The sequence below is a fragment of the Hyperolius riggenbachi genome, chromosome 1 (assembly GCF_040937935.1).
Source record: "Hyperolius riggenbachi isolate aHypRig1 chromosome 1, aHypRig1.pri, whole genome shotgun sequence".
Classification (NCBI taxonomy): domain Eukaryota; kingdom Metazoa; phylum Chordata; class Amphibia; order Anura; family Hyperoliidae; genus Hyperolius; species Hyperolius riggenbachi.
The window spans coordinates 639,515,679-639,530,186 of NC_090646.1; the positions used below are offsets into that span (position 1 = coordinate 639,515,679).

The window sequence follows — 14,508 nt, forward strand, 5'->3', positions numbered from 1 at the left end:
CTGAGTGACCACAGAAATGTCACAGACGGCTGAGTGACCCCCGATATGTCACAGGAGGCTGAGTGACCACCGATATGTCACAGGAGGCTGAGTGACCACAGATATGTCACAGGAGGCTGAGTGACCACAGATATGTCACAGGAGGCTGAGTGACCACAGATATGTCACAGGAGGCTGAGTGACCACTGATATGTCACAGGAGGCTGAGTGACCACAGATATGTCACAGGAGGCTGAGTGACCACTGATATGTCACAGGAGAGTGAGTGACCACCGATATGTCACAGGAGGCTGAGTGACCACAGAAATGTCACAGGCGGCTGAGTGACCACAGAAATGTCACAGGCGGCTGAGTGACCACAGATATGTCACTGGAGGTTGAGTGACCACAGATATGTCACAGGAGGCTGAGTGACCACAGAAATGTCACAGGAGGCTGAGTGACCACAGATATGTCACTGGAGGTTGAGTGACCACAGATATGTCACAGGCGGCTGAGTGACCACCGATATGTCACAGGAGGCTAAGTGACCACCGATATGTCACAGGAGGCTAAGTGACCACCGATATGTCACAGGAGGCTGAGTGACCACAGATATGTCACAGGAGGCTGAGAGACCACAGAAATGTCACAGGAGGCTAAGTGACCACAGAAATGTCACAGGAGGCTGAGTGACCACATAAATGTCACAGGAGGCTGAGTGACCACAGAAATGTCACATGAGGCTAAGTGACCACAGAAATGTCACAGGAGGCTGAGTGACCACAGATGTGTCACAGGAGACTAAGTGACCACAGAAATGTCACAGGAGGCTAAGTGACCACAGAAATGTCACAGGAGGCTGAGTGACCACAGAAATGTCACAGGAGGCTGAGTGACCACAGATATGTCACAGGAGGCTAAATGACCACAGATATGTCACAAGAGGCTGAGTGACCACAGAAATGTCACAGGCGGCTGAGTGACCACAGAAATGTCACAGGCGGCTGAGTGACCCCCGACATGTCACAGGAGGCTGAGTGACCACCGATATGTCACAGGAGGCTGAGTGACCACAGAAATGTCACAGGAGGCGGAGTGACCACAGAAATGTCACAGGAGGCTGAGTGACAACAGATATGTCACAGGAGGCTGAGTGACCACAGAAATGTCACAGGAGGCTGAGTGACTACAGAAATGTCACAGGAGGCTGAGTGACCACAGAAATGTCACAGGAGGCTGAGTGACCCCCGATTTGTCACAGGAGGCTGAGTGACCACCGATATGTCACAGGAGGCTGAGTGACCACCGATATGTCACAGGAGGCTGAGTGACCACAGAAATGTCACAGGAGGCTGAGTGACCACAGATATGTCACAGGAGGCTGAGTGACCACAGATATGTCACAGGAGGCTGAGTGACCACCGATATGTCACAGGAGGCTAAGTGACCACCGATATGTCACAGGAGGCTGAGTGACCACCGATATGTCACAGGAGGCTGAGTGACCACAGATATGTCACAGGAGGCTGAGAGACCACAGAAATGTCACAGGAGGCTAAGTGACCACAGAAATGTCACAGGAGGCTGAGTGACCACATAAATGTCACAGGAGGCTGAGTGACCACAGAAATGTCACATGAGGCTAAGTGACCACAGAAATGTCACAGGAGGCTGAGTGACCACAGAAATGTCACAGGAGGCTGAGTGACCACAGATATGTCACAGGAGGCTGAGTGACCACCGATATGTCACAGGCGGCTGAGTGACCCCCGATATGTCACAGGAGGCTGAGTGACCACAGATATGTCACAGGAGGCTGAGTGACCACAGATATGTCACAGGAGGCTGAGTGACCACCGATATGTCACAGGAGGCTGAGTGACCACAGATATGTCACAGGCGGCTGAGTGACCCCCGATATGTCACAGGAGGCTGAGTGACCACCGATATGTCACAGGAGGCTGAGTGACCACAGAAATGTCACAGGAGGCTAAGTGACCACAGATATGTCACAGGAGGCTAAGTGACCACAGATATGTCACAGGAGGCTGAGTGACCACAGATATGTCACAGGAGGCTGAGTGACCCCTGATATGTCACAGGAGGCTGAGTGACCACCGATATGTCACAGGAGGCTGAGTGACCACAGATATGTCACAGGCGGCTGAGTGACCCCCGATATGTCACAGGAGGCTGAGTGACCACCGATATGTCACAGGAGGCTGAGTGACCACAGAAATGTCACAGGAGGCTAAGTGACCACAGATATGTCACAGGAGGCTGAGTGACCACAGATATGTCACAGGAGGCTGAGTGACCACAGATATGTCACAGGAGGCTGAGTGACCACTGATATGTCACAGGAGGCTGAGTGACCACCGATATGTCACAGGAGGCTGAGTGACCACAGAAATGTCACAGGCGGCTGAGTGACCCCCGATATGTCACAGGAGGCTGAGTGACCACCGATATGTCACAGGAGGCTGAGTGACCACAGAAATGTCACAGGAGGCTGAGTGACCACAGAAATGTCACAGGAGGCTGAGTGACCACAGATATGTCACAGGAGGCTGAGTGACCACAGATATGTCACTGGAGGTTGAGTGACCACAGATATGTCACAGGAGGCTGAGTGACCACAGAAATGTCACAGGAGGCTGAGTGACCACAGATATGTCACAGGAGGCTGAGTGACCACAGATATGTCACAGGAGGCTGAGTGACCACAGAAATGTCACAGGAGGCTAAGTGACCACAGAAATGTCACAGGAGGCTGAGTGACCACAGAAATGTCACAGGAGGCTGAGTGACCACAGATATGTCACAGGAGGCTAAATGACCACAGATATGTCACAGGAGGCTGAGTGACCACAGATATGTCACAGGAGGCTGAGTGACCACTGATATGTCACAGGAGGCTGAGTGACCACTGATATGTCACAGGAGGCTGAGTGACCACAGATATGTCACAGGAGGCTGAGTGACCACCGATATGTCACAGGAGAGTGAGTGACCACCGATATGTCACAGGAGGCTGAGTGACCACAGAAATGTCACAGGCGGCTGAGTGACCACAGAAATGTCACAGGCGGCTGAGTGACCACAGAAATGTCACAGGCGGCTGAGTGACCCCCGATATGTCACAGGAGGCTGAGTGACCACAGAAATGTCACAGGAGGCTGAGTGACCACAGATATGTCACAGGAGGCTGAGTGACCACAGATATGTCACAGGAGGCTGAGTGACCACAGATATGTCACAGGAGGCTGAGTGACCACAGATATGTCACAGGAGGCTGAGTGACCACTGATATGTCACAGGAGGCTGAGTGACCACAGATATGTCACAGGAGGCTGAGTGACCACTGATATGTCACAGGAGAGTGAGTGAGCACCGATATGTCACAGGAGAGTGAGTGACCACCGATATGTCACAGGAGGCTGAGTGACCACAGAAATGTCACAGGCGGCTGAGTGACCACAGAAATGTCACAGGCGGCTGAGTGACCCCCGATATGTCACAGGAGGCTGAGTGACCACCGATATGTCACAGGAGGCTGAGTGACCACAGAAATGTCACAGGAGGCTGAGTGACCACAGATATGTCACAGGAGGCTGAGTGACCACAGATATGTCACTGGAGGTTGAGTGACCACAGATATGTCACAGGAGGCTGAGTGACCACAGAAATGTCACAGGAGGCTGAGTGACCACAGATATGTCACAGGAGGCTGAGTGACCACAGATATGTCACAGGAGGCTGAGTGACCACAGAAATGTCACAGGAGGCTGAGTGACCACAGATGTGTCACAGGAGGCTGAGTGACCACAGAAATGTCACAGGAGGCTAAGTGACCACAGAAATGTCACAGGAGGCTGAGTGACCACAGAAATGTCACTGGAGGCTAAATGACCACAGATATGTCACAGGAGGCTGAGTGACCACAGATATGTCACAGGAGGCTGAGTGACCACAGATATGTCACAGGAGGCTGAGTGACCACTGATATGTCACAGGAGAGTGAGTGACCACCGATATGTCACAGGAGAGTGAGTGACCACCGATATGTCACAGGAGGCTGAGTGACCACATAAATGTTACAGGCGGCTGAGTGACCACAGAAATGTCACAGGCGGCTGAGTGACCCCCGATATGTCACAGGAGGCTGAGTGACCACCGATATGTCACAGGAGGCGGAGTGACCACAGAAATGTCACAGGAGGCGGAGTGACCACAGAAATGTCACAGGCGGCTGAGTGACCCCCGATATGTCACAGGAGGCTGAGTGACCACAGAAATGTCACAGGAGGCTGAGTGACTACAGAAATGTCACAGGAGGCGGAGTGACCACAGAAATGTCACAGGAGGCTGAGTGACAACAGATATGTCACAGGAGGCTGAGTGACCACAGAAATGTCACAGGAGGCTGAGTGACCACAGAAATGTCACAGGAGGCTGAGTGACCACCGATTTGTCACAGGAGGCTGAGTGACCACCGATATGTCACAGGAGGCTGAGTGACCACCGATATGTCACAGGAGGCTGAGTGACCACAGAAATGTCACAGGAGGCTGAGTGACAACAGATAGGTCACAGGAAGCCACAGGAAGCAGAGTGACCACAGAAATGTCACAGGAGGCTGAGTGACCACAGATATGTCACAGGAGGCTGAGTGACCACAGATATGTCACAGGAGGCTGAGTGACCACAGATATGTCACAGGAGGCTGAGTGACCACAGAAATGTCACAGGAGGCTGAGTGACCACAGATGTGTCACAGGAGGCTGAGTGACCACAGATATGTCACAGGAGGCTGAGTGACCACTGATATGTCACAGGAGGCTGAGTGACCACAGATATGTCACAGGAGACTGAGTGACCACCGATATGTCACAGGAGACTGAGTGACCACCGATATGTCACAGGAGACTGAGTGACCACAGAAATGTCACACTACATACACATGTCTACCTTGTCATGTCATGTGCATTTTAAATGAAGGTTTTTTTTTTGTTTTTTTTTTACATTTTTGCTATTTTGTTAGAAAAGCTTATGTTATAAATTAGATTTTTTTTTTTTTTAATGAGGTCCGCAATGGTGACCTATTCCTTCCTATTCCTCTCCCTTTAGGTGGCCTCTAAGTGGAAAATAAAAGGCACCTACACAGATATTATTAGATATAAACCACGTAGAGCTGCACTCCGCCTTGCAGCGGGACTCTTGGACTGCGGCACATTCAGAGACCGGTAACGAGCTCACCTCTTTATGAATACCCGCAGTAATCGTGCTGGAATAGACATTAGTATTAGGCAGCGCGGTGGCGTAGTGGTTAGCGCTCTCTCGCCTTGCAGCGTTGAGTCCCTGGTTGGAATCCCAGCTAGGGCACTATCAGCACGCAGCTTATATGTTCTCCCAGTGTCTGCGTGGGTTTCCTCCGGGCACTCCGGTTCCCTCCCACTTTCCAAAAACATACAGATAAGTTAATTGGCTTCCCCCTAAATTGGCCCTAGACTATGATACATACAGTATAAGATACATAGATATACACATGACTATGGTAGGGATTAGATTGTGAGCCCCCTCTGGGACAAGACAATATATTCAATGTACAGTGCTACGGAAGATGCCAGCACTATATAAATACTAAATAATAAATACAACACTTGCAGAACCGCCAGGCCCGCACATTGGTTCTTGTGCTGTCGCCGTGCTCTCGAGGAACGCAGCTTCTGCGACACGCCAGTATCAGCTCGTCGGTATTAACAAGCCAATTTAATAGAGACTCGACAGCAAATAAGTCACATTTTACAAGAAGGGTTTCATCACAGAAGGGCCAGTAATTAAAATGCAAGATAGTAAAAGGTTAGCTTTCAATTACCTCCGACAAAAGGATTCTGTTGAACAAACAGTTCCAGGCAGTATATGAAAGATGATCAACGGCGCAAGTGTTTGTTTCCATATATAACATTATTATTATTAAACAATGGGAGCTTTTGTGATAAATGGGGCGCTTGTGAAATGTTCTCTTCATTAAACGCGACCTTGGTTAGCGTAAAAGCAGAGCGCTGTGCTGAGGATGGTTTTCCGGCCCCCTGAGGGATTTCAGCGGGGGTGCTTGGGATGAGCACCCCGGGGGGTTTGCTTACCGATAACTATAGTACATGCTTTAGGTGCTGGCACTTGGTAGCTGCGTTGCTGTTGCACAGAAGTTGTCAGCCCTCTATGTTTAGATTCAGTGGCAACAAAAAATGAGCACCAATTAAAGGGAACCTGGAGTGAGAGTTATAGGGAGGCTGCCATTTTTATTTCCTTTTAAGCAATTCCAGTTGCCTGGCTGTCCTGCTCATCCTCTGCCTCTATAATACTTTCAGGCGTTTCTGACATTTTTGTCAGATCTGACAAGATTAGCTGCATGCTTTTTTCTGTTGTGAAACAGACACTACTGCAGCCAAATAGATCTGCAGGGCTGCCAGACAACTAGTTTTATTTAAAAGGAAACAAATATGGCATATACTTCTTACTTCAGGTTCCTTTTAAAGGGAAGGTCCGCGCTGAAAAAACAAACTCCACTTACCTGGGGCTTGAAGCCCCTGCCAGTCGACCTGTGCCCTCGCCGCAGCTCCTCTCACTTCCGTGTGTGCTGCGCTTAAGAAGCCAACCTCGCCAGGTCGGCTTCCGGGTCGGCTTCATGTGAGCTCCACGGTGCGGGTCACGTGGTGTACGTGACGTCATCGGGTCTCTACTGCACAGCTCCTCTCACTCCCGATCACCGTGAGTGAGAGGAGCTGCGGCGAGGGCACAGATCGACTGGCAGGGGCTGGAAGAAGCCCCAGGTAAGTGGAGTTTTTTTTTTTTGCAGTGCGGACCCTTCCTTTAAGGTTAGGAGTTTGGGTGAGGCTACGTTTCCACTAGTGTGGTGCAATTCTTGTGCGGAAAACGAATCCGCATGCGGATGCAGATTCGTAGACGTTTGTATGCTGGTTTTCACGTGGAAACGCACACGGTTTGTGACTTTAACCATGTCAATGCCGTTATGCATTAACATTGGTTTTTAAGTGAAAACGCATGGAAAAATCCCACAACGAAAACGCACGCGATTTTACTATCAGTTACATTAGGGGTGAATCGCACAGTAGCCTTGCGGTGTGGGAATTCTATTGGCTCTGCTGTGCACATTTTTTCTGCACAGCCCAGTGTGCAGATTTTTGGGCTAGTGGAAACAGGCCCATTGACTATGATTGGCTACGCGAATATTCATGAAGAAAACACATGCAGATTCGCTCTATTGTAAATGGACATCCTCTAGGAGGGTTGGGTATAGAAGGTAGAGCTCGCCCATAATTCCAGGGTGGTTAAAGAGTCAACTTACCGGCAAACGGATGGGAAACAGTCCTGAAGGCCCTTCTTCTTCAGCAAAGATCCTTCCAGGCAATACATGATAATGTCCATCACCTACAAGAGTAGCAAATGCATATTATTGCCACTTTCCAAGTTAGTCCTCTCAATTCATGAACCCCTCCACTGACACAACTACAAATCACAGGGCCTCGAAACACAATTCTGAAGGGAGTCCCCCAATCACTGGCACAGCAACTGTATACTTCCCCAGGAATGTGGGTGGATTTGACAACATGCAACGCATATGTATAATTTATACAATGTATAAAGTGCATGCAACTGGAAATACATAGAATGAAAGCAATAGAACATTTTTACAGTAGAAAGGTTGAGAGTGTGCGCTCCAATTATCCATAAAAACAAATGTACTAAAATATACTGTAATTCTTTATTAAACAACTCATAAATGTATATAAAAGATGTACGATCTGTGGCCACGTTGCAACATCTCACACACACATACAACCATCCAACTGCCGATATATATCTCTCAAATGCTCTGTTGTAATGACCTAAAAAAGGCGGATCTAGTCTACTTTAGGGGACCCACCGCAAATCCCCATAAACAATTTCAGCTGTGCTGAAAACTTAACAAATTTCCGCTTTGAGCTCGTTTAAACCCCACAAGCCTTTATCCATGGTTAGCTTAGCATGACATCTAACAAATTTTTCGGTTTTCGGTAAAAAAAAGTTTAAATTGACCGTGTAGCAGCCGCTGAACGGCCTAAATCTCGGGTCCATCGGCCATCTTAATTCTGCTATGCAGGTAGTTTCTTCCTCCTCATTGGAGGGTTTGTTAGTTGCTGACAGAAGCTGGCACGCCCCCACCTAACAATCCCTCCAATGAGGATGAAGACACTACCTGCAGAGCAGAACTAAGATGGCAGACGGACTCCTATACATTCAGTTAAAGAGAAACTCCAACCAAGAATTGAACTTTATCCCAATCAGTAGCTGATACCCCCTTTTACATGAGAAATAGAATGATTTTCACAAACAGACCATCAGGGGGCGCTGTGTGACTAATTTTGTGCTGAAACCACTCCCACTAGAGGCTCTGAATACTGCGGTACTCCTGGCAAACTGCCACAATGTAACAATGTTCACAGACAGGAAATGGCTGTTTATAGCTGTCTAACAGCCAGAACAGCTAGAAACAGCTACATAACATGCCCACAGTAAGGCCCGGTTCACATTAGCGGTTGTTTGCCAAACGGACCGGATGACCTGACCGGATCCGGACCGGATCGGAACCGTACGGTTCTGATCCGGATCCGATCCGGTCAGGTTGCATCAGGTGTCCATCAGGATGCGATCCGGATCCGTTTGGCAAAAGTTACGTTAAAAACAAAAAAAATGTTGGGGTCTGGGAGGTCAGCAGAAGGGGGACCTGTGGAATCAGGCCCTCTGCTGTTTAGCACTCACCTCCACCTCCGACATGCTGCCAACATCTCCGGATCCGGATCCAGCTGTGCTGCTCCACTCCAAAATGCTTGCCCATGTGTCCCCATCCAATATCGCCGCAACAATCCCCATAGGAAGTGGGGTAGAACATCCGGATTTCTCAGCCAGTGTGTTGTGCGCTCTCCGGTTCCCATTGGTTTGTATTGGCCGGATGGTGCAGTCCGGCTCCGCCCCGGATACGGCTGCCAGAGGAGCCGGATGAAAAAATAGCGCATGTTGGAACGGAGGCCGGAGTCCGGATCCGGCCCGGATCCGGTCCGGCTCCGGTTCGGCAGAACGGACGCATGTGAACGGACGCATAGGCTTTCATTGCTATGCCGTGCGTCCGTTCTGCAAGCGGTGCGGCTCCGGCACGGCGATTCCGGAGGGCCACCGCAAGTGTGAACCGGGCCTTACAATGTCACCATGTAATACATGTCAGAATGTGAATCTGGGAGAGGAAAGATTTTACAATGAGCAAACACTGACTAAATCATGTATACATAATTATGGTAAAAATGAAGCACTTTTTTTACTACATTATTTTTACTGGAGTTCCTCTTTAAAACTGCAACATGATACCGGAGCAATGCAAAGTGTGTACGGGCAGGATTGGGCTGCATTCGCGATTTAAGATGGGAGAGGAAAAAAAAGGGTTGGAAATTATTTAAATTACCGAATTACTGAAAATTGCATAGGGGCACGATTGTTCTGTGATTTTTCCTGTGCTCTTATACTACGTATAAGAGGCCATTCACATGAAAAATGAATGTCGCGTGTCAGAATCGAGTTCAATCCTGCAGGCGACATTGTGGGGAACGAGAACCATACAGATGCCTTGCTATGGTATACCAGAGCAGCCGTACTGTTTCTATGGTGGTTTGATGGAGGACAACATTATGGCGCACAGCAGGGCGTGCGATGAAGCGTATTCCGACATGCAGGGGATGATGTGCGTGGCCAAGATGATCCGGCACTACCGATCATTCAGCAACGTATTCAGGCTGCCGTACACTATGTTCTGTGCCGAGATGACCCTGAATGGCCGAGTTCCATCTGGCGCACGGGATGCCGAACTCCAGTCCTCAAGGGCCGAGGTCCTCATGCATTTTTGGCACAGCACAAATTAATTGATGGGAATGTATCAGGAAAAGTAAGAACCCATTTCTCAGTCCATCCTAAACACTGGCATGCAAGATGGCCCTGGAGGACTGGAGTTTGACACCTGTGCTCTAGCGTGTGTTGGCATGATAGTAACAGTATTAAAGAAAACCTGTAACGAAAAAAACCTCCCCTGGGGGTACTCAACTTGGGTGGGGGAAGCCTCCGGATCCTGTTAAGGCTTCCCCCATCCTCCTCGGCCCCACGGCGGCGGCGATAAAGCTCCCTGAAAAGTAGGGGATGTAAATATTTACCTTCCCGGCTACAGCGCAGGATCGGCTCTCCGCTCGGAGATAGGCGGAAATAGCTGATCGCTGTCGGCACGCTCTACTGTGCAGGTGCAAGTCTCCTGCACCTGTGCAGTAGAGTGGACGCGACGGAGATTGGCTATTTTCGCTGATCTCCGCGTGGAGAGCCGCAACAGCTCCCCCGCTGGAGCCAGGAAAGGTAAATAAATCAGCGCTTGTCGAGGGAGGATTCCGGGAGACTTCGGGGGAGCCAGCGCTGGACTGCCTGTAGCTACAGGGGAGGGGAAAGCCTCATTGGGACCCTGAGGCTTCCCTCTCCCAAGGTGAGTACCCCCCAGGGGGAATTTTTTTTTGTTATAGGTTCTCTTTAAAGCAAATCTGTAGCGAAAAGTCTGATACTTACCCATGGAGAGGGAAGGCTCTGGATCCTATTGAGCCTTCTCTGTCCCCCCTCTATGTACTTGTTCCCTTGCTGTCCCCCAGTGAAATTACACCGCCTCCGGGAGCCCTCATGTGCCCGAGTGTTTCCAAAGATGAATGGCTCTGTAGTGCACATGATCGCATGAGTGCAAGCGCAGTATGGAGCATCCCGTTTTCGGGAACACTGGGGGATACAAGGCCTATTTGACCAGTTAGCCGAATACATGTAGTGGGGGTGACAGCACTGGAACGAGGAGACAGAAGGGTCAGGGAAGGCTCAATAGAATCTAGACTCTTCCCTCTCCATGGGTAAGCATAAGACTTTTTTGTTTCTCCCGACTTCTGTTGGGTTCAGCTGGGTCAGCCATACTATGCCAGGAAGAAAACCCCCACATATATAAGTAGACAACTATTTGTTCTATTTACATAACAGACATATAGTACTGTCCACGTTTTGATTTCATTGAATTTTATATGGTAAACAAAGAGAATTCTGTACCTGGCATTTGCCTGACTGAAGCCAATCCTGATGTCATTTCCTCCCTTACTTTTTTCCTCCTAGAATCTGCACCATGATAGTCGGCTTGCTTTGTAAACATGTGAGCACAGCAAGATCAGATTTCCGCCACTTCACACTGAACTGCCCTCAGCCAATCAGGGAGGAGCAAGAATGTGGGATAGGAGATGACAAGCTTCCCTCTCGTCTGCGATGGCATAAATAAAGCCAGGCTGACAGAGACTGAGAAACATTTCTGAATATATTGCAGTGCTTGCAGGCTGCATATTAATCACAGAGCAGTGGGTAAATGGAATTTGAGTTTGTGGCTGACAGTGTCTCTTTAAAAACAAGTAAAAGTGACAAAGCAGTGTTCATGTAATTGCTTCTTCAGGGATCGGATATGTTGCATCTCTAAGCCCGAGATTGCAACGCACACGTATACAGAATGCAAGCCTAAGGCAGTATGAATTCTGTACCTCCACCAGGAGATCCACAACGTCCGATGGCATTTTCTCGATGAGGATTTCTATAACTCGCAGGATTTCCCCTTTGGCTCGGGCCAGTGCGGTAGTGTGGATGTTCTGCTGCGATTGCGTATTTGCAGCCAAGGCCGTGTGTCGGTGGACCTGCGGAGACAGATTACAACACGAAACACAAGACATCACTTACGGTATCTGGAGACCTGCAATCCTATGAACAGCTACAAATCATACAGATAATACTTCTGAGACACCAGGGAATACTCACTCTAGCTGTCTCAACCACATCTACTCATCGCTGGAAAAGGTAGAACGGACGTGCTCCCAAACAGGTGAAATGGAATAAATTGAGCCTGTCCACTGCCTGACACTTATCTCAGATACATAGATGTCTTCAGCAATACCAAGGGGAAACCCAGATGTGTAAGAATATCAGAAAATTCGGAGCCCTGCTCCAGGCCTAGATCTGTGTAAAGGTGGCCACTAATGATCCAATTTGCCAAACAACCATTTATGAACGATGGCAAATGATCGTTTGGAACCACTTAAGGAAAAAAATCTACTAACCAAGTAGATTAATGAAATTGATCCAATTTTCGGAACGATCCCATCACTCTGATTGGATTGGTTAGGAGATTTTTGTCTATTAGTGGTCCCAAACGATCATTTTCAATCGTTCATATGAAGAACCATTTGTAAACGATTGTTTGGCAAATAATACAGTCAGTGGCCACCTTAGGCTGATGGTTGTGGAACTTTAAGCCATGTTTAAAGTGTACCTGAGGCGATAGGTGACAAGATGAGATAAACATGTGAATGCAGAGTCAGTCTAGGCTGGGAAGTGATCGCTTCTGTCTTGTCGGGAATATAGTAAACCTCACTGATAAGCAAATTGCAGCCATAAAAGTTTTCCTGGCAGAATACAACTTCTGAGGGCAGGGATGGAAAAAATGCATGAACTATTGACCTTATTCTATCTCTGGGATTCTTAATAAGCTCCCGCTGATTAGAGACAGTAAAACATTCAACCTACTTTGTAAATGTTTAAATATAAAAGAAAACCTTGGGATACTTAAAGTACATTTTAGGAGTAGGAGGATAAATATAATTGTTTATCTCATCAGTTTATTTTCTCGTTAGGTTCGCATTAAGCTCCTTGATTCACTTATGTCAAATAAATCTCTCCTAAAGTACCTAATCAAAGCACAGATGGCGGCCACTTCCTGTGCCACAGACAATCTGTGTTATAGACTGCCATCTTTTTTAGAGAGCACCAGTCTGTAACTTCCACCTTGTAGTAGCATTGCCCACAGAGCCTGAGAATGTCCAGTTTCAGTAACTGGCGATACACTAAAAGGGGCACTATGACAAAATCCCCAAGTTTTAAAATAGATACTATATATATGATGTATGTTTCTCCCAGAGTAAAATGTACTGTTAATTACTTTTTTTCTAAGTACTGTAGCTGTCATTTACAGTAAGAATTTTTGATCTGATGGTTCTACCGGTTACTGACTTCCCACCACAGGGAGACCTGTTTTTCCTTTATTGTATATAGAAAGCCCCCCACGGCAGGGATTTCTATAAAGGTGTCACATGGCCAGCCTACTTACTGTACTCACACACTATTCTGGAAGGAGGGCTGAGCAACTTGGTGATTATGAAAGAATACCTCCTCTGCAGGGCCGGATTTACCATTATGCACTCTAGGCACGTGCCTACAGGCGGCATGTTTTCCCCTGACTCCCCTTGTCTCTCTCTCTGTGCAGAGAGAAGAGCGCTGTTAGTAGTGCCTGAACTAGAGGCTGGAGAAGTGCAGCTCCGTGGGGCGCATGTTCCTCAGCTCTGATCGTCGCCCACCCGCCATCCTGAAGTGTCTGTCCCCGTGTCCCGGTCAGCGGCGCCCTCCGTGTCACATGCCGCAGCCCGCACTTTCATCTAAGAGATACAGACAAAGCCTGCTTGCAGCGTTAACGTTGCTAGGCAACGCTGCAGGAAGCCGGCTCCGCATTGGAGAAAGAACCCGGCTTCTTCCTGTTGGAAGAGGATGGGGTTGAGTGTGACTGTGCAAGGATTAGAAGAGCAGGCTGGCACTAAATGCAGGATGCACGAGTGGCAGGTATTTGAAAAAATGTTCTTCCCTTCGGCTCAGTAAAGTGACACGCACGCATCCTGTCACGCCTGACATATCCCTGTACTAGGTTCAGTATCTGGCGGGAAAGGGGAGAGGAGATTCACAGACTCTGCAGATTGTGTGTCTCATTGCGCTGAGTCCTGTGACTGTGACTGACAGACACTGCCAGAGAGAGAGAGGTCTGGACTGTCTTGAGCCAGGTCAGCGGACAGAGACTGCCAGACCACTGTGCTACTGTATCATCCTGAGGAGGAGGGCACATGTAGCTGACCATGACTGCACAGGAAGAGATGCAGGACTAGAACAGAGTGAAGCACAGTGAGAGGTACTAAAAACTTTGTAGTTCAGACAGACAAGAGACCTGGGTCCAAGCTGGCTGGAAAGAGAGTAACCAACTGTCTATCACACAAGCTATGATAATGTCCTCAGAGGAGCTCACAATCTAATCCTACCATAGTCATAGTTTGATGTCCTCCTATATTATTATTATTATTATTATTATTATCATGTATTTATATAGCACTGACATCTTCTGCAGCACTTTACAGAGTACATAGCCATGTCACTGACTGTCCTCAGAGGAGCTCACACTCTAATCCTACCATAGTCATAGTCTGATTTCCTCCTATATTATTATTATGTATTTATATAGCACTGACATCTTCTGCAGCACATTACAGAGTACATAATCGTGTCCCTGACTGTCCTCAGAGGAGCTCACAATGTATTCCTACCGTAGTCATA

General features: G+C 48.4%; 1 protein-coding gene across 4 annotated transcripts in view; it reads right to left on the reverse strand.

The window, feature by feature from the left end:
• The window catches only part of WDR7 (WD repeat domain 7), a 516,060-nt gene that overhangs the window by 98,048 nt on the left and 403,504 nt on the right, over positions 1-14,508 (reverse strand). For all 4 annotated transcript variants that reach the window (XM_068251301.1, XM_068251300.1, XM_068251299.1 and 1 more), the window contains 2 exons: positions 11,628-11,777; positions 7,352-7,434 (listed from right to left, as the gene is read on the reverse strand). In XM_068251301.1, coding sequence (XP_068107402.1) covers positions 7,352-7,434; positions 11,628-11,777 — 233 coding nt within the window. The remainder of the gene's footprint in view (positions 1-7,351; positions 7,435-11,627; positions 11,778-14,508) is intronic.